This window comes from Manis pentadactyla, chromosome 9 (genome assembly GCF_030020395.1).
Source record: "Manis pentadactyla isolate mManPen7 chromosome 9, mManPen7.hap1, whole genome shotgun sequence".
Lineage (NCBI taxonomy): Eukaryota > Metazoa > Chordata > Mammalia > Pholidota > Manidae > Manis > Manis pentadactyla.
Window position 1 is genome coordinate 40583214 of NC_080027.1, and position 18581 is coordinate 40601794.

At 37.5% G+C, this 18581-nt stretch overlaps 1 protein-coding gene across 5 annotated transcripts in view; it reads left to right on the forward strand.

The window, feature by feature from the left end:
* Positions 1-18581, forward strand: part of FAM168A (family with sequence similarity 168 member A) — a 259894-nt gene that overhangs the window by 131985 nt on the left and 109328 nt on the right. For 2 of the 5 annotated variants that reach the window (XM_036888638.2, XM_036888640.2), the window contains exon 2: positions 17317-17390. The exons of the other annotated variants lie outside the window; for them this stretch is intronic. In XM_036888638.2, coding sequence (XP_036744533.2) covers positions 17364-17390 — 27 coding nt within the window. In that variant the 5' untranslated portion in view covers positions 17317-17363. The remainder of the gene's footprint in view (positions 1-17316; positions 17391-18581) is intronic. 5 annotated transcript variants of the gene reach the window in all.

Below are 18581 nucleotides of genomic sequence, written 5' to 3' on the forward strand. Positions count from 1 at the left end.
AACGACAATAAAATTCTGTATAGGGGAGTCAATGCTCAATGCACAATCATTATTCCACCCCAAGCCTAATTTTTGTCAGTCTCCAATCTTCTGAGGCATAACAAACAAGTTCTTACATGGAGAACAAATTCTTACATAATGAATAAGTTACATAGTGAACAGTACAAGGGCAGTCATCACAGAAACTTTCGGTTTTGCTCATGCATTATGAACTCTAAACAGTCAGTTCAAATATGAATACTCATTTGGTTTTTATACTTGATTTATATGTGGATACCACATTTCTCTCTTTATTATTATTATTTTTAATAAAATGCTGAAGTGGTAGGTAGATACAAGATAAAGGTAGAAAACATAGTTTAGTGTTGTAAGAGAGCAAATGTAGATGATCAGGTGTGTGCCTGTAGACTATGTGTTAATCCAAGCTAGACCAGGGCAATAAAACATCCACGTATACAGAAGATTTCTCTCAGAACGGGGGGGTGAGGTTCTAAGCCTCACCTCTGTTGATCCCCAATTTCTCACCTGATGGCCCCCCTGCGACTGTGCCTGTCTTAGGTTGTTCCTCCCTTGAGGAATCTTACCCGTCTCTGGCTAACCAGTCATCTTCCGGGGCCATACAGGGAAATGTGAAGTTGGTAAGTGAGAGAGAAGCCTTATTGTTTGAAAAAGTTAGCTTTTTACTTCTTTGCATATTTATGCCCTGTGGCTTCTATGCCCAGCATTTGTCTTGAGGTATCTTTACCACTTGGAAGAATTATGATACTCGGTAAATTTGATATGAGGCATGAATTCTATTTAAGGGTTGTAATTAGGAAGGAAGAAGAAAAGCTATAGAAGTAGCAGGCGGAAGAAAACATGGGAAGATTGATTATTTCTTTGATATATCTTCTTGTAGAGTAACTTCAGCATGTATAGGTTTTAAGCTACTACTTAAATTGCACACACACATTAACATAATAGGAGTATAGTTACATAACCAAAGCATATCTGTAATTACCAGCCATCTGCAGTGAAACCAAGAAAACCAGTTAGGCACCTTAGGCATTTGTGAAAACTTATCTATGATATGGTGGATATTGTCCAACTGAACTTGAACAGTCTGAGAGAAATCAGACAAATTAAAACAACCCATTCCTGGGGACTGTTCACATGCCATATGTTCTTTTAACAGTAAGTAGTTTGTAGTTGTAAGACTTTGGAGCGCTACAATTTGCACTTCTCCAAATTCTTGGTTGAGTTCCAACAGTATAGATCCAGTCCAATTTTGTTGTTTTACTGTATGCACAGGCCAGCTTAGATATCTCCTTCCTCATTTCCATGGCAAGTCCAGGAACTGGTGGGATGAGTGCATCTACAGCTGTAGCAGTGCGTGGATCTTTGTTGGGGTGATCCTTCTTTCTTGCTTCAACCATCTGCTTATATCTAAGATGTACAGTGAACATTATGACATGATGGGAAGAGCACTGGGCTTGGAGTATGAGGAGTCAGAGTAAAGTCTTGACAAATTGTTTCTCTACTTTTATTTGTAAAGTAGAGGCTGATCCCAGCTCTATTCCCACTGAATTGTTAGATGATTGCAGAAATGCTTTGGAAAGTTGATTTTTAAAAATTTCTTTGGCTTTTAGCATTTTTAATATAACAAATATTCACAAAATACCTGTTATGTACTAAGTCCTGTGCTAGAGGAATAGAGGGAAGAATCAGATATGGCCTTTGCCCTCCAAGGACTTTACACACTAATTGGTCAGGCAGGTATGAGCACAAAGGAATCAAGGGAGTGAACAAAGGAAGTAGGTAGGGAAAAGATTGGGGAAGATGTTTGAATGGGATCTTCCAGCCCATTATCATGGGGACATGGCTTGCTTTGTGAAGATCCTACTTATGATATCTTTTCTCAGAGTATAGTTGGGGTAAAGAATCTGTATCCTGCATATGTTGTGAAGTTGGAGAGAGGGTCAATGTTCAATCAGTTATCACTTTTTTTGTGTGTGTGTGTGGTAAATGAAGTTTATTATTTATCAGTATATGATACAACAATAAAAGTGGTAGTAGTGATACTGTAACTTCAGTTTTTTGTCTTTGTTTTAAACGTTAATTCAGTGTAGTGAAAATTTTCCAAAATTGCTATGAAGTTATTATATATAAACAGCTGATAATGATTTTATAAATTTTTAATAAAAAACAAATTTTAACCCCTTTCTCCTTCCCTCTCATCCTTCTTTTCTTTCTTCTAGTTATCACTTTTATATAACAACAACAGTGTGGCATAGGAGAAGGAATAGGGAACTTGGGTTCAAATCTCTGGTCTGTCACTTAGAGGGTATGCATCCTTGAGCATGTTACAAAATGTTGCTGGAAGCTCAGTTTGGTCATGAGAAAAAAACAAAGAGAAGTAAATGCCTCTTTGACTGAACAAATAATTGTTCAGTTCAACTTAACAGCTGTTTATGGGAGTCTACTCTGTGCTGGCTGGATTCTGAGGTTGCAGAAGTGAAAGGACAGTATCCCAGAAACTCTCAGTCTATTGTGAAGAGTTGTGCCATGTAAAAGTGTGAAGTAGGAGCCATGTCGGAGCATCCCTTGATCATGAGTGCTATATAAACATGAGGGCTTCCACCATGGGTGACCATTCAGAGGGCTGCTTCCCCCTGGAATGGTATTACCATAGTAACATCCCATCATATCTCCTTTCTGTTTGTGATCCTCACTCTCTGCCTAGCTCTCAGGGAGTTCTGTCTGTATTTGTGTGTGTGTGTTTTCTTTATCCATAGATGGTCCCTGGACACTCAGGGTTATTACGAGGAGTAAATGTAATAAATCAGTGAGATCAGCTGGGACTAACATCTGACACACAGTAGGCAGTGACTAAAAGATGTAAATCCCTACCATTAGGGAGCTTACATTTTATTGGGGAAGACACAGTTAATGAGATAAAAACTAAAATAATATATATGGTAGATAAATGGGTAAAAGGCAAAATAAAACAAAGTAGAATCATAATGTTGAGGGTAAAAGGTTTGAACTTTTAAATAGGAAACCCAAAAAGGCTTTGTTTGAGAAAGTGACTTTTGATGAAGATCTGAAGAGTGAGAAAATGAGCTGGAGGAGGAGCATTCCAGACAAAGGGAGCAATAAGTGCCAAGGCTCTGAAGCCAGACCTGGGATGTTTCAATGAAATGCAAGTGGCCAGGGTAGCTGAATTAAAGTGATCAAGGGGACAATAAGATGGGAGATCTTGCTGGGTTTTCTAGATCCTAGTAAAGATCTGAATTTTCCATTGAATGAAATGGGAAGTCATTGAGAATTTTGATGAGAATAGTGATCTGATGTGACTTTTTCATACATTTTCATAGAATCATTCTGATTGCCGTGTTATGAAAAGACAGAACACGGGGTGAATACAAAAGTAGGGAAACCAGTTAGGAGGCAGTTGCATTAATGCTGGTGAAAGATGGTGGTGGCTTAGATTAAGATGGTGGATGTGGGGATAGTGAGAATTGATTTTAGATGTAGAACGAAAAAAAGATTTGCTCATGGAACTAGTTGTGAGACATAAGAAAAAGAAAAGGTAAGACTGACACCGCAACTTTGACCTGTGTAATTGAAAGGATGGAGTTGCCATTAGCTGAACAGGGAAAAGACTTCAAGAGAAACAGATTTCAGGGGAGAAGGTGAGTGAATATAAAAGCATAGATGGTATTATGAGATTGATGAGATTAGATGAGGTAACCTTGGGATTGATTGGACATGGAAGAGAGAAGAGGCCAAAGACTTGAGACTAGATCACCACAAACTTTAGAAATTGAGAACAAGCTCCCAGAATGATGGGGGGAAAACAAAACAAAACAAAAACTTAATAAAACTTCGTCTGGAAGCCAAGTGAAGTACTTAAAAGAGGGGCAAGAATGATCAACTGAGTTACATGCTGCTGACATGTCAAGGGAGATGAGAGCTGAAAATGAGTCACTAGTTTTAGCCTAGTAGGGGTCATTGGTGACTGATAACAGTTGTGGTGGTATGGTAGGAATGAGTATCTGATTGGAGTGGGTTCATAAGAATGGGAGGGGAGATGAGAGAAAGCAAATATAAATAGTTCTTTTTAGAGGCTTTGTTGTGAAGGGAAGGGGAGAAGTGGATTTGCAGCTGGTGTGCTGAGGAAATAAAGAAAGGGGTTTTATTTGTTTATTTAAAAGTTTTATTTTTTAGATGAGACAAGTAGCAGGATGGTAATAGGAATAATCCTGCAGAAAAGGAAAATACTGATAATGTGGGAGGAAGAAAGGAGAAATAACTAGAGTAATGTCCTTGTTTGGTGAGGGGATGGAATCTAGTATATAAGTGGAGGGTTGGATGTGGGCTCTTACCCATGGTAATACGAGAGAAGTTAGAATAAATGTTCACAGATGCAGTTTAGTAGGTAAATGTGGTGGGAACTTGTGAAAGTTCTCTTTTGGATAATTGCTTTTATTTAGACAAATAAGTAAAATCTCTAGGCAAGAGTGAGATTGGGAGCAGGGAAAGCATGAAATAATTTAGGAAAGTAAATGGCTGTGGCAAATATAGAATGACTGTCAAGTTGCATTTAGAGCCCACACGAAAATAGTGATTCAGTTTAGAATATAGCTTTAGTAAGCATAGTTGTGTTAGTTTAGGTTTTCCTCCTCCCAAGACCTGTGCCAGTGTTGGCTGAGAATAGATGGTAAATTGAATTAGGGCTATGGTTTCATTAAGTTAGTACTAATACAGGTGATAGAGGGCCAAGGGAGTGATTATAAAAATTGACCAAAGAATCTGAACTAGCCCAGATTAGGAAGTCAAGATATGAGGAACGTGATGGAAATAAAATGTAGGTAGGATCAATAGATTAAATGTTCTGATAGGTTGAAGGATTGTTAGAGTTGAGGTAGTACAGTGAATGAACTGGAAAGAGGTAATGGTTGGAGAGTGAGGTATTTGGAATTACGGTTATAGAAGACTGACAGTTATTGGTAATGAGAAGGTCAAGAATACAACCATGGGAATGAGAGGCTGAGGTAGGGTGGAAGCCAAGATCAACAAAGGAGAGGTGGTCAAGTAACTGGGAGGGCAATATACTGTAACATTTATACAGTTATTGAAATTACCAAGAATTATGGCAAGAATGGTGAGAATAACTGTTTGCTAGGAGCCACAATCTTTAAGGCATAAGAGGGAGTAACTAGGGGTTCATAAATGGCCTCAAGGAGGGTGATGTTGAATCAGATGATGTGTCAGATTCAAAGCTAGGTGTTTGTGTGCAGTAAGGTCTGGAAGCAACAGTGAAGTTCAAGGCCCAGTGATAGACGGAAGGTGAGAGAAAGCCAGCCCCCTTTTGCGATGGTTGCAGAGGACACATAAGGGTCTGCCAGATTTCACTTAAAGTAAGAAGGGGACATTCACAGAAGAGGTTGAAGATACAGAGATTTTGCTAACCTTGATATCCAGACGGTACAGTGGGAAAAGGCGAGGAAGTAAAGACGGGAGAGAGATGAGAGTCAGAAAATGCAATGTACAGAGCCACATAGGATTAAAGCCTGGTTAATGAGGAATGGTGTGGGTGTCTGGGTTTGGGGTGGGGAGGCAAATGACACTCCCAACCAGGAAGGAGGAGATCTTTTTAAATTGTTTGTAGTAAGATTATTCACACTGGTCTTCCAGTGATATTTGGAATAAGATGTGCTTTGCTGATAAAAAAAGATCCATGTGAATAATATAAATTTATTTGCGAATGTTAAAAACATACTACTTTGGAATGAGAAACATTTATAGATGTATTATAAAAACCAGACAGATTCACAGGTGTTTTTTTGCAAGAAAATGTTTGATAATATCAAAGCAGATCAGTGTGTTGTTCTAAAGATTAATCTTCTGTATTCAAACATTGATACCACATTGTCTTTTTCATTGAGAGCCATTTTGCTTCAATGAACAAGTTGAAATTTATTTTCAGAGAAGCAGGTTGCAACATCTGAAGGATCTATTCAGAAATAGTTGTTTTAGATTACAAATCAATTTGGAAATCTCAGTGGCACTGGAGGGGAAAAGACCCTGTAGTGAGCTTTTGATTTTGTCTTGAAAAGCTAATAAATGGTGGTCAGACTTATAGATTGTGATCATCTTTATCTGAAATAGCAAGTTTGGAATGTTACAAACTGGTGTTTTCATGCTACAACATGGATAAACCTTGAAAACATTATGTGAGGTGCAATAAACCAGTCACAAAGGACATATATTGTGTGATTCCTTTTATGTGATATATTGTGTGATTCCTTTTATGTGAGGTTCCTAGACTAGTTAAATTCATAGAGAAAGAAAATACAATGGTGGTTGCTGGGAGGAGGAGGGACTGTGTAGTAGGTCCTTAATAGGGAACAGTTTCAGTTGAGGAAGTTTCAGTTCTGGAAAAGTGGTGGTGGTTGCTCAATAGTGTGAATGTACTTAATGCCACAGAACTGAACACTTAAAAATGGTTAAAATGATTATTTTGATGATATATATTTATTTTACCACCACAAATGAAAAAACCTCCATTGTTTTCAGTATACAGTGCCTGCAAGGCTGCATACCTAAACTGGTCAACTGTACTTGCATTGTATTACAAATAATGAACCCCTTTTTCCTTAACATTTTATATTTGTGTAGTACTCAACAGTTTAGTTTTTATATCTGCCTTCTTGGACCCTCAGAACAACCTTAAGAAGTAGGTAGGTAGGAGTAAATAAGGAAACAGATTCTACAGGACTCTACTGGTAGGTCAGGGACAGAGATAAGTGTCTAGTCTAACATGGTCTAGTTCCAGAACCTCCCTAGCCAGAAATAATGGGGGGCTGAAAACTTAAAAGTGGGGAGTTTTCAAGAATAGAGCCCTGGCTTCTCTGAAGAAGCATACTTCTCCATGGAGATCTCCTTTGTTAGAGCTCAGGGGCAGAACAGTTGAGATCTACATTGCTGACTTGCACATGGGGCCTGCTTTGTCTCCAGACTTTGAACAGAGCATCAGGACATTTAAGGAGACTGATCACACTGTCAGCAGTTTGACTGATTAAATTCTCTATAACCATTTTTTTTCCCTAGAGGAAATTAGTTTTTAAAATATGCATAATGTAATAGGACAAAAGTAAATAATGAGATTCACAGTGAAGGGAAAAATAAGAAAAACAATGAATGAAGCCAGAGTAAATTTAGTACCAGAAATTCTTGCTTATTGCTAGGGTTTGTAGCAAATCCAATTCTATGCTTCCTAGTGGCCAGAGCAAATTCTGGTCCAAGGTTCAGAGTATCCATCATTCATTTATTGATTTAGTCTTTCAACTAATAATTTATCCTAGTACATTTGAATAGTCAGAATGCATGTGTATCTCTGGCTCTAATATCTGAAGAAAACAGAGCAGCTTAAATAGACAACACTAACAGGTGTCACAGTAAACTTAGTGGTAAGGTCTGGTTTATTTCTGGTTGGCCTGTACCTGGCAACAGTGGTTGGCTCAGACTCAATACTTATTATGGATTTGCTGAATGAATAAGAAATGATTGCTTTTTTAGGATCTGATACAAAACTTGGACAGTGGAATGACTTCTTAACAGACATTTTGATGTTCAGCAAATATTGAATACCCATAGTATATTGGTCCTATGCTGGTTATGGGAGATAAAGACCTGTATAAATTATAATTTATCCTCGAGAGGTATTTTTTAAAAACCAGTGGTACAAAGTACTGTTTGATGATATAAAATGCTTTGTGAGCTCAAGGAGAGAGTTCATCAGAGGCCAGGCTGTTCAGTTTCCCTTTTAGTAAAATGGAGATAATAAATGGTACCTACTTCATAGGTTGTTGTTAAAATTAAAGGAGTTAACATATGTAAAGCACTAAGAAAAATGCTTGGCTTACAGTGAGTATTCCATAAATGTTAGCTAATAATAATAATATCCAAGGAAGACATCCTGAAGAAAGGCGTGCGTGGAGTTAGGTTCTTTAGACCCCAGTGCTCGTCTCTACCATAGCACATGGGTGTCCATCCTTGACTGTTAACATGTGTCCCTCTGCACTAGCTCCAAAGTCCAGGCGTTGAAAATCCCATGTGATGAGGATGTTTCTCCAGGTGAAATAATGTTAAAGCTACCATTTGTTAAATATTTACATGTGCGCTGGCAAAACACATACAGTCTCATTTAATCCTCCCAACAATCCTAGGATATAGTTGCCACTAGTATTTCCACTATACAGTAGATGAAACTGAAATTAAATAAGCTATCCAAGGCCTTACAACTGCTGTCACTTAAAAACCTAAGTTCTTAGCCATTATATAAAGTTTCTAGGCAGCACTTTGCACATGTTTCCCCAGGAAAGATGATGACTTTGTGTGCTATAAACACACTGCTGAGAATTTCGAATCTAGTGAGCTTCACGGGTTTGCTTCAGAGAACTAACATATTTTGATAGAACACTTTGAATGAGTTCTTTAACAAATGCCTACATGTCTTTATAGTCCCATAGTATCCTATGTCTCATGACAGATGAATCTAAAATGCCATGGAATACTTATGACCAGGAGAAAGGTGGAAGGGGCTTTACTGGGACTATATTTTTATACATCTAATTTGTTCATTTGTCTGTCTTTCCATCTAATTGTTCATCTATCCATCCAGAGAATGGTATCAAACTAATAACAGTGGAAAGCCACCAGTCTGCAGTCAGGAGACCTGGGTTTTATTCAGGACCCTGTCCACCCTGACTTACCATTATTTCTAAGATAGTCCCTTCCATCTTTGCACCTCAGTTTTTTCTTCTAAACAAAAATAAAGCTATTGGATGCCATGACCATAGACCTCTTCCAACTAGTTCTCTGAAACTAGATGTGATAGGTAATATGGCGGTTGTACTTTTGAAGAGGAGCTTTGTGCTCAGCGTTAGGAATAAAATTCTGACAAGACAAATCTTTGTTCACATGGGCTTGACAGGAGTCAGGCGTGCAATACAGTTATTTTATAGTGTGGTAAATACTACAGGAGCTCCCCAGTGAAAGCAGCATCTAAATTATCTCTGAAAAGAAGGGTAGGAACTGTCCATACCAAGAGAGAGGGCAGATGAGGTAGAACCCCCAAATGATGAAGAAGTGTGGTATTTCAGCCAAAGAAAACAGCATGTGTAAAGGCTCAGAGGCAAGAGTTTATGGCATGTTTGGAGTAACTCAAGGATCATATCTGCTGGTTGTAAAGTGTGAAGACAGGAAAAAGGCTATTTTGAAATTGCAGCCATTTTAAGTATCACATCTGGATTGTGAAACATTACGATGTCATGGGAAGGACACTGGGCTTGCGATCTAAAGACATAAGGCTTTAGTCCCTGGCTTTCCACTAACCATCTATGGGATCTTGAAGAAATTGTTTTACTTCCCTGATGTTGTTTCTTTATCTGCAAAACGGTAATTAACTCTTGCACCATCCTTATAAGCTGTAAATGTGCTACAACTATGAAAGCTTTCCTTGACCCTTCTGTCAAGCAAAATGATACCCTGTGTTTCAAGTCTCTGTTTTAATGTAGCACTTTTATTATAGTCATTCTTACATACAGCTGTTTGCCCATGAAAAGATAAACCCTTTTAAGAAGAAATGACACAAAGTAAGTCCCAAGAACTTGTGAGGTTTAATGAGTAATTGGATTCTATAAGGGAAATTCCCTCTCAAATTTGTTGGCCCTTTAAGAAAAAATTATTGAAGATATTTTCTATTATTTGCAAGCATTTGGCTTAAGAGACAATTTTGTTGGGGTTTTGTTAGCAAAAAGCCATTTTCTTAAAGCTGTTTGAGCATACTGAATGCCCTAGGGGTTGGAAGTGACATTTTGCAGATGAGCATATCATTTAGGGCAGGCACAAGAGGTGTTTGTTGAGCTTTTGCATGAAAAGATCTTTCTGTTAACTGTGGAAGCCTTTTTGATATTGAGATTGTCTTGACAGATTCTTAGAAATCAGTGTTCTCTTCCATTTCACCTTTAAATTGAAACATTTTCTGAGATGAAAGGATATGTAGAACTGTAAAATGCAGAAATCTAATGTGCAGTCTGGTTACATTTGGCAGATAGCATAAAGAAGCAGACAGCTAATGTAAAAACTGGCTTCCTTGTGTATTACACTGATAAAATTAAGAAAACCCACTGAAATGGAGTTTTCTTCTATTTGATTAGAAGAAGTGAATGTGCTATTAAGCTGTGGAATTCCAATGAAAGGTTTCTTTTTATTTACCCATGAATTCATCATCTAGTCAACAAATGTATATTGAGCACTCTGCTTTATACCAAGCCCTCTTCCAGAAATTAGTGAATAAAACAGACATAGTCCCTTGATCTCATGGTGCTCAAAGTGTAGCAGGAAGAAAAGAAATGGGCAAACAAAATAGAGCTGCAACATATTTATAACAGAGAAGTTCAAAGAGCTCTGGGATCATAAAATGTCCTGTAGCCATGCCTGATCTGGCTTCCTGAAATCCTTCTAAGAGCTGAGTGTGTGCAATTCAGAAATGGGGACAGGATGATAATATCTGCCATAGATTCCCTTAGATTCTGAGCTCCAGACTTTCAGAACTACTTGATATTCTCTGATTGTGCATTGCTCTCTCATGGTGTAATTTAATGAATGGTCTTTCCTTCCTCTTCTCCTTCATCCTTCAAGATAGATCAAATGACACATTCTTTTGAAATCATCTATATCTCTTAAAACCAATAGGCTTAGGTTTGACTACCTATAATAAAACTATAGTAACAATGGTTTTAAAATATTGTGTTTTATTCTCTTGTGTAAAAGAAATACAGGCGTAGGTAGTCCAGGGCTGAAATGGTTGTTCCATGAGATCATCAAGTACCCAGACTCCTGCCATCCTCAGTTTGAGACTTCGTTCTCAAGGTCACTTCATGGGCTAATGAGCCTTTATGTCCTGATTCAAGATAGCAGGAAAGGAATAAGGGGAGAAAGAAGGGCACCTCCCCCAGCTAACACTGTTCACTTTAAACAGCCTTTGAGCAGAAGTTCTATACAGTATTTCAGTTATATCACATTGAGCATAACTAATCACATAGCCACATTAACTGCGAGATGTTGGGGAACAGAATCCTTTAACTAAGTACATTGCCACCTAGTGGAAGTCATAGCATCCCCACTTTTGTTTAAATTCTACTATGCAAATAGTAACAGTACATATTGCTATTAATTGTCAGTTTCCATGTTTGTTCCCCTCATATAATACCTCAGGAACAGAAATTGTGTCCTATTATCTCTGAATCTAACACTTTGCACAGAGCCTGGCACAGGAGATACCAGTTCATGTGTATAAAATGAGGGTGTCAAATTAAATGGCTTAATTTCTTTTAGCTTATACAAACTATTATTTCTTGAATCACCAATTTGTATTTTTAATAGCTTTATTGAAGTATAGTTTATATGTGATAAAAATCACCCATTTTAAGTGTACAATTCATTATTTTTGTTAAAATTTGCAGAATTGTACAACTATCATCAAAATCCAGTTTTAGACCATTTTTATTACCCCAAAGAGATCTCTTGCTTCCATCTGCTGTCAGTTCCCATTCCTGTTCCAAGTACCAGATGACCAAATGCTTACTGTCTGCCTGCATAGATTTGCCTTTTCTGAACATTTCATATTAACAGAATTATACACACTATATGGTCTTTTGCTCTGGCTGCTTTTACTTAACATAATATTTTCCAGATTAATAAATGTTGTGATATGTATCATTGGTTTGTTCCTTTTTATTGCTGATAGTGATATTTTTATTAAATTTTAAAGGTTGCTTTGGGGCTTAAATATGTATCTTAATTTATTACAAACTATTCTATTTATTACAGTCTACTTCAGATACAAACTAATTTCAGTAAAATGTCGAAACTTTGTTCTGATGTAGCTCCATTCACTCTTTTCCTTGGGCTCCTGTTTTTATATAAATTAAGTCTTTCTATGTTTTATGCCCAACAATACAGTTTTAACGTTATTTTATATAGCTGTCTTTTAAGCCTATTAAGAGAAAAAAAGAAAAATATTTATACTTTTATATTTACCTGTGTGATCACCTTTACTGGTGTTCTTTTTTTTATGTGGATTTGAATTACTCTCTAGTACCATTTCCTTTCAGCCAGATCGTTTTAGTATTTCTTTAGTAATATTTGAAAGGCAGATTGTTACCAATGAATTATCTCAATCATTATTTAAATGGGAATGTCTTTATTTTTGCCTTCAATTTCAGGTGATAGTTTTCCTGGAGTTAGAAATCTTGGTTGACATTTTTTTCTTTCAGCATATTTTATTTATCATTCCACTCCTCTTACTGTTGTTCCACTTTTATCTGATCTGTTGTTTTCTCTTGCCACTTTTGAAAATTTCTCTTTGTCTTCCAGTTGTTTTTACTGTAATGTGTTCAGATGAGGATCTTTTTGTGTTTGGCCAACTTGGAGTTCATTGTCTACCTTCGATTTGTAATTTAGTGTTTTTTAAATAAAATTTGGGAAGCTTTTGGCCATTGTGTCTTCAAATATTTTTTCTGTTCATTTCTTTTCTTTCTTCTTTCTGGAACTCCCACTACATGTATGTTGGTTTGCTCAATAGTTTCCTACAGGTCACAGACATTATTTTTCTTCTTTTTTTTTTCTTTTTCTTTTTCAGATTCGATAATCTGTATTAATCTGTCTTCAAGATCAATGATTCTTTCTTCTGCCAACTCAGATTTGTTGTTGAGTTTGTCTGTAGTGTTTTATTTCAGACTACAATTTGTATTTGGTTCTTTTAATTTTTGTTTTGTCTGTCCATTGATATTTTCTATTTCATGAGTCACTGTCATCTTACTTTAATTCTTTAAATTTTCCTCTAGTTTTTTTAAACATTATTTATAATAACTGCTTTGAAATATTTGCCTACTGATTCCAACCTGGGCCCCCTTTAGAGACAATATCTGTAGTCTTTTTCTTTCCTGGTAAATGGGTCACACCTTATTTTTCTTCGCATGTTTTCATGATTTTTCTCTTGTTGAAAATTACATGTTTTAGATAATATGTTGTAGCAACTCCTGGTTCATATTCTTCCCTCTGGGGAGAGGACTGTTGCTGGTTTTTTTTGTTTAGTGACCTGCTGGACTATTCTGTAGTGTCTGTCTAGTTTGCAGTGTGTGACTACTGATGTCTGTGGTTTTTTTTTTAACCATGCATACTTATTTAATTTTTATTTAACATGCAAGTAGTTTACTTTGATCATACCTTAGAATTGTTGTTTTATCTTTTAAACTTGGCTTCCTAAAGGTCGTGTCTGGGCCAGCATGGATTAGTTGTCAGCCAGTGATTAGCATAAACCCTAGGTCAGGAAATCTTCCACACTTTGCTGATGTATCTGTATCTGTTTGTGGATTGAGGAATTCAAAGTTTAGACAATTTACAGTTCTGCTCCAGCCTTTTTGCTGTCAGTGTGTTCAAGGCCTTACATTCACATAGGGTCAGTACTAAGCTACGTCCCTCTCCATTTTCTCCTTAGTAAGTGTGAAACCTTTACAAACCACCAGTGATCTCAAAATGGGTCTTATCTTATCAAGACCCATTATGGCTGTTTTGTTCCCCAGAACTCCCTTTTAAATTTCTGGCCTTTCAGCAGGTCTGTTGTCTGCCCTAACTAGTATTATGACCTTAGGCTAGCTGCAGGCAGTGGCCTTCCGGGATTGTTTACTGTTGTTCCCCAGCCTGTCCTTTTGTTGTTTTTGACAGTGACTGGGCACTATCCAGAGCAGATTTTCCATGTTCAGCTTTAAATTAAATCAGCCCACTCTGGCAGTAGTAGTCCCCTTGGCCTGGCCTGGCCTGGCCTGCTCTGATGGAATTGCCCCCCAGGGAACTGAGGGTGGGAAGTAGAGGCAGCCCTAGACTAAAATGGCATAGATTCTCACTGATCTTAATAGATTCAGTAATTTTTCTTAAGTTAACATTTCTCAATTTGGAATGTGCTTTTGGTTAATTTTCAGAGGCCTGAAATGTTTGTTTTTGACAGATTTGTCCCTCTTTTGTTGCTTTTTGGGGAGAGGGTTTGTTAAGCATTTAGGCATTCCAGAACTTCTGCCTTGTATTATTTTTGGCATCCTTATTTTTATTTAACTTTTAAATTCTCTGGCTCCAGACCATAACCTCCTTTGGTCAAATACTGTCTCTTTTCCCTACAGTATCTATCCCATTATGCATTAAACTTTTGAGCTTTAATTTCTTTATATGTCAAATGAGATGAATAATCCTTGCATTGCTTCCTTCAAAGGATCAAGAGAAATAGTAGTTAAAATCTCACTCTAAACTTTTTGTAAATGGTAAAATTGTTTGAAAATTTTAAAGTAGTTTGCAAACTACAACACTAATTTTAAATACTGCAACCTGTTATGCATAGCATACTTCCAAGTATTCATTCTTAATCCTGTGCTTTTGTTTTCAGGGTTTTCTTCTTTGTCATTTTATGCTCATATATTTTGCTGTTGATTTGAAAGAAAAAGTTCTGGTGTTTTTGAGGGCAGCAGCAGGCAGCTTGCAGAACACCAGAAGGGAAGTCTTTAGCACCTCTATTTTCCCTCTGTCACATCTTGCCACTGCCTGCTTATTCTGCCAAAGATGAGCAATCAATGGAGGCTTCTGTGGACATTGGAAGTAAATGCTGGGGAGGTGTGGAGCCAAGTAGCTGACTAGGATATGCCCAGAAGTGCCAAGCACCTTGATTTTTTTTTATAGAGTTATCATTTGGAGAAGCATGAAAGATGGTTCATCACTTATTTAACTACTGTGTTTTTAGAACCCATTATGTGCTAGGTAATATTCTGGGTACCGGGAAAACAAAACAGTAAACAGAATCCTTGTTCTCATGGAACCTGTTCTAATCGGGAGAGAATAAGCAAATAGATAGGAAAATATATCAGGTAGTGATAGGTGTCAGTAGGAAAAGTAAAGCAGGTTGAGGGGACAGAGAATGACAGTATGTGGAGGATCTATTTTAGATTGGTTAAGGAAGTCATTTCTGATGAGGTGACGTTTGAGCAGAGACCTGAAGTGAGGGGGGAGTATGCCATTTTGATATCTGGGGGGAAGGGCATTCTAGGTGTGGGAAAGAGTAAGTACAAAGACTCTTAGACATAGCATGCACAGAGTGTTCAAGACCAAGAAGGTCATTGTGATTGGAGAGGTAAAAGCAAGGGATAGTGGTAGGAGTATCAGCCAGAGAGGTGGTTATGCAAGACCAGATCATATAAGCCCTTGCAAATTTTGGATTTTATTCTGAGTAAGTTAGGAAGCTATTGTAGAGTTGTGTTTGCTGGCACAAGTAATGTAGACTTATTGTGGCTCAGTCCCAGGGAGCAGGGACAACTCTGTACTTGGCTGTGGAGAGACAGCCAGGCAGGACTTTCACAGTGGGAATTTATCATACTTGTTTCATTTAAGAAATGATATTGGGTTGGATGGGTAATATATAGCAGCTAAGATTCTGGGCAGCTAGCAGGAACAAGAGTCAGGGAGGCAGTGGTTTTATTCTCTTGTAACTGCCTATGTGTGCCAGCAGGGTCCCAGGAGATAGGTGTGAACTGGTGGGACCCAAGCAGACCACATGAGTTAAAGGAGGAGAATCCAGTGCTGTGTTGGGAGACTAGGAAATTGATCTAGCACAGTGAAAGTAGCACAGACATTAGAATCCAGCAGACATGGGTATGAAACTGACTTTTTCAATTCTTAGTTATAAGACTTTGGACAAGTCACTTCATTTCTCTGGACTTAAGTTTTTTGCCAGTAATATAGTGAAAATAATACCTATTTGCAAGATCACTGTGGTCTTATAAGACTTACAGGGACTTAGTAGGTAAGTCCCTAGCACAGTACCTGTCACATGGTATAGATTTTCAAAAAATGGTAGCTGCTGGTAGTAGAGGTAACACTTATAATAGTGGTAATGGTTAACCCTTACAGAATGCTTATTGTGGAATAACCATTGTTGTAAGCAGAATTCTTAGGCATCTCAAATTTAAGTCCAAATTTCTGTTCTTCTCTCCAAAACATGCTCCTTTTATAGTTCTCATACGAGAAATGGCATTTTAATTATTCCTGTTTCTCATTAGCTTTGTATTCATCCTTAATATCTTTCTTCCTCTTATACTCCATATTCATTAGTAATTTCTGTCAGCTTGATCTTCAAAATACATTCAAAATATGACTACCACTACCCACCACTGCTGCCACCCTCTTTCCACCCTATTGCAAGCCAGCATTGTCTTTCATCAGGGGTATTTCAGTAGTATCCTAACTGAGCTCCCTGCTTCGCCTCTTGCCTTCCTGCCATCTGATCTTATCTCAACAAAGTAATCTTCTTAAAATGAAGTCAAACTGTCACTCTTCTGCTCACAACACTCCAGTGGCTTCCTGTCTCACTGAGAATTAAAAACAAAGTTCTTACGCTGGCCTACAAGACCCCGGATAAGTTGGCCATCATTACCTGTCTGATCTCACTGCCTGCTCTTTTCTTTCTCATTCACTGCGCTCCAGCTAAAATGGCCTCCGTGCTGTTTCTCAAACATGCTTCCACCTCAGAGCATTTGCATTTGCTGTTTCCTCTGTTTCCTCTTGGAGAGCTGATTGGCTTCTTCAGTGTTCAGGTCTTGAACTAGATGTCACTTAATGTTACTTCTCTAATTTAAAATTGCACCCCCTCCCTTTGGCACTTCCTGTGCACTCTCAGTGGATTTCTCTAGCATTTATCACCATCTGACATACAGTATGTTTTACTTTTCAAAAAAATTTGTCTCTTCCTCTCCCTCCCAACTAGAATGTAAGCAGGAATTTTTATTGTTCTTGTTCACTGCCACGTCTCAATTCCTCTTTTAAGCTTATGTGAGACAAACATCATTTGGGAAAGAAAGTCTCAGGAAATATTCTCAAACTGTTGGGGCATCAAAGTCTCCTTGGGAAGGAACATAACTATATAGATTCCTGAGCCCCATCTGAGATATCTGATATACTGTGTGAAAGAGTTTGGATTCTATTCCCAAGGCTTCTGAGAAGAGCAATGGTCTTCCAACCTATGTTTTAATAAAGAATATCAAAGGTGAATTTGACAGGGCTAGAATGGGGGAAAAGAGACCTCTTGGGACAAATGCAGTAGTTAAGAAATGATGAAACTTGAACTAGAGGGCAGTAGCAGTGAAAAAGGTAGGGTTATCGGGATTTGGTGGTTGATTGGGTGTGAAAGAATGGAACGAATTTAATATGACATCCAGGTTTCTGGTTTAGGTGCTAGGTGGATGGATTGTCATTAACTCTGAGACAGTCAGTACAGGATGGAAGAACAGGCTTGGAGAAAGATAGTAAGTTTACTTTTGGTCATGGTGAGTTTGAATTGCTTATAGAGTTAGCAGGAAGAAATGTTCAGAAAGTAGGTAGGTGTGGGTGTGGATGTGTGGGTGACTCTTGTGTTATAATGATTTTGAGAAAGTGTGGATTTGGAAGGTACTATGTTTCATGAATCATGAGCTGATCTAGAAAACCACTAATTTACTTTCTGTCTCTCTAGATTTGCCTATTTTGGACATTTCATATAAATGAGTCACACAGAACGTGACCTTTTGTGACTGGCTTCCTTCACTTAATATGTTTTCACAGTTCATCTATGCTGTACCATGTATCAATACTTCACTCTTCTTTATTGCCAAATATTTCACTTTATGGATATACCACATTTCATTTATCCATTCATCAGTTAAACATTTGGGTTGTTGCCATCTTTTGACTAATAGGAAAATGCTACTATGAAAATCATGTAGACACACATTTTTTTTTTTGAGAGGGCATCTCTCATATTTATTGATCATATGGTTGTTAACAACAATAAAATTCTGTATAGGGGACTCAATGCACAATCATTAACCCCAAGCTTAGTTCTCAACGGACTCCAATCTTCTGAAGCATAATGAACAAGTTCTTACATGGTGAACAAGTTCTTACATAGTGAGTAAGTTCTTACATGGTGAACAGTGCAAGGGCAGTCATCACAGAAACTTTCAGTTTTGATCACGCATCATGAACTATAAACAATCAGGTCAAATATGATTATTCATTTGATTTTTATACTTGATTTATATGTGAATCCCACATTTCTCCCTTATTATTATTATTTTTATTTTTATTTTTTTTAATAAAATGCTGAAGTGGTAGGTAGATGCAAGATAAAGGTAGAAAAAATAGTTTAGTGCTGTAAGAGGGCTAATGTAGATGATCAGGTGTGTGTGTGGACACACATTTTTATTTGTCTTTGGTATATTCCTAGGAGTGGAATTGCTGAATCTTACGTTAACTCTATGTTTAACTGTTTGAGGAACTGTCAGTCTTTCTTCCAAAGTGGCTGTATCATTTTAAAGTCCCACCAGCATTTGGGATTCCAGTATGAGGGTTCCAATTTTTCCACATCCTTACCAATATTTTTATTTATTATCTTTTTTATTATAGCCATCTAATGTACATGAAGTAGTATCTCACTGTGGTTTTGATTTACCTCTTTT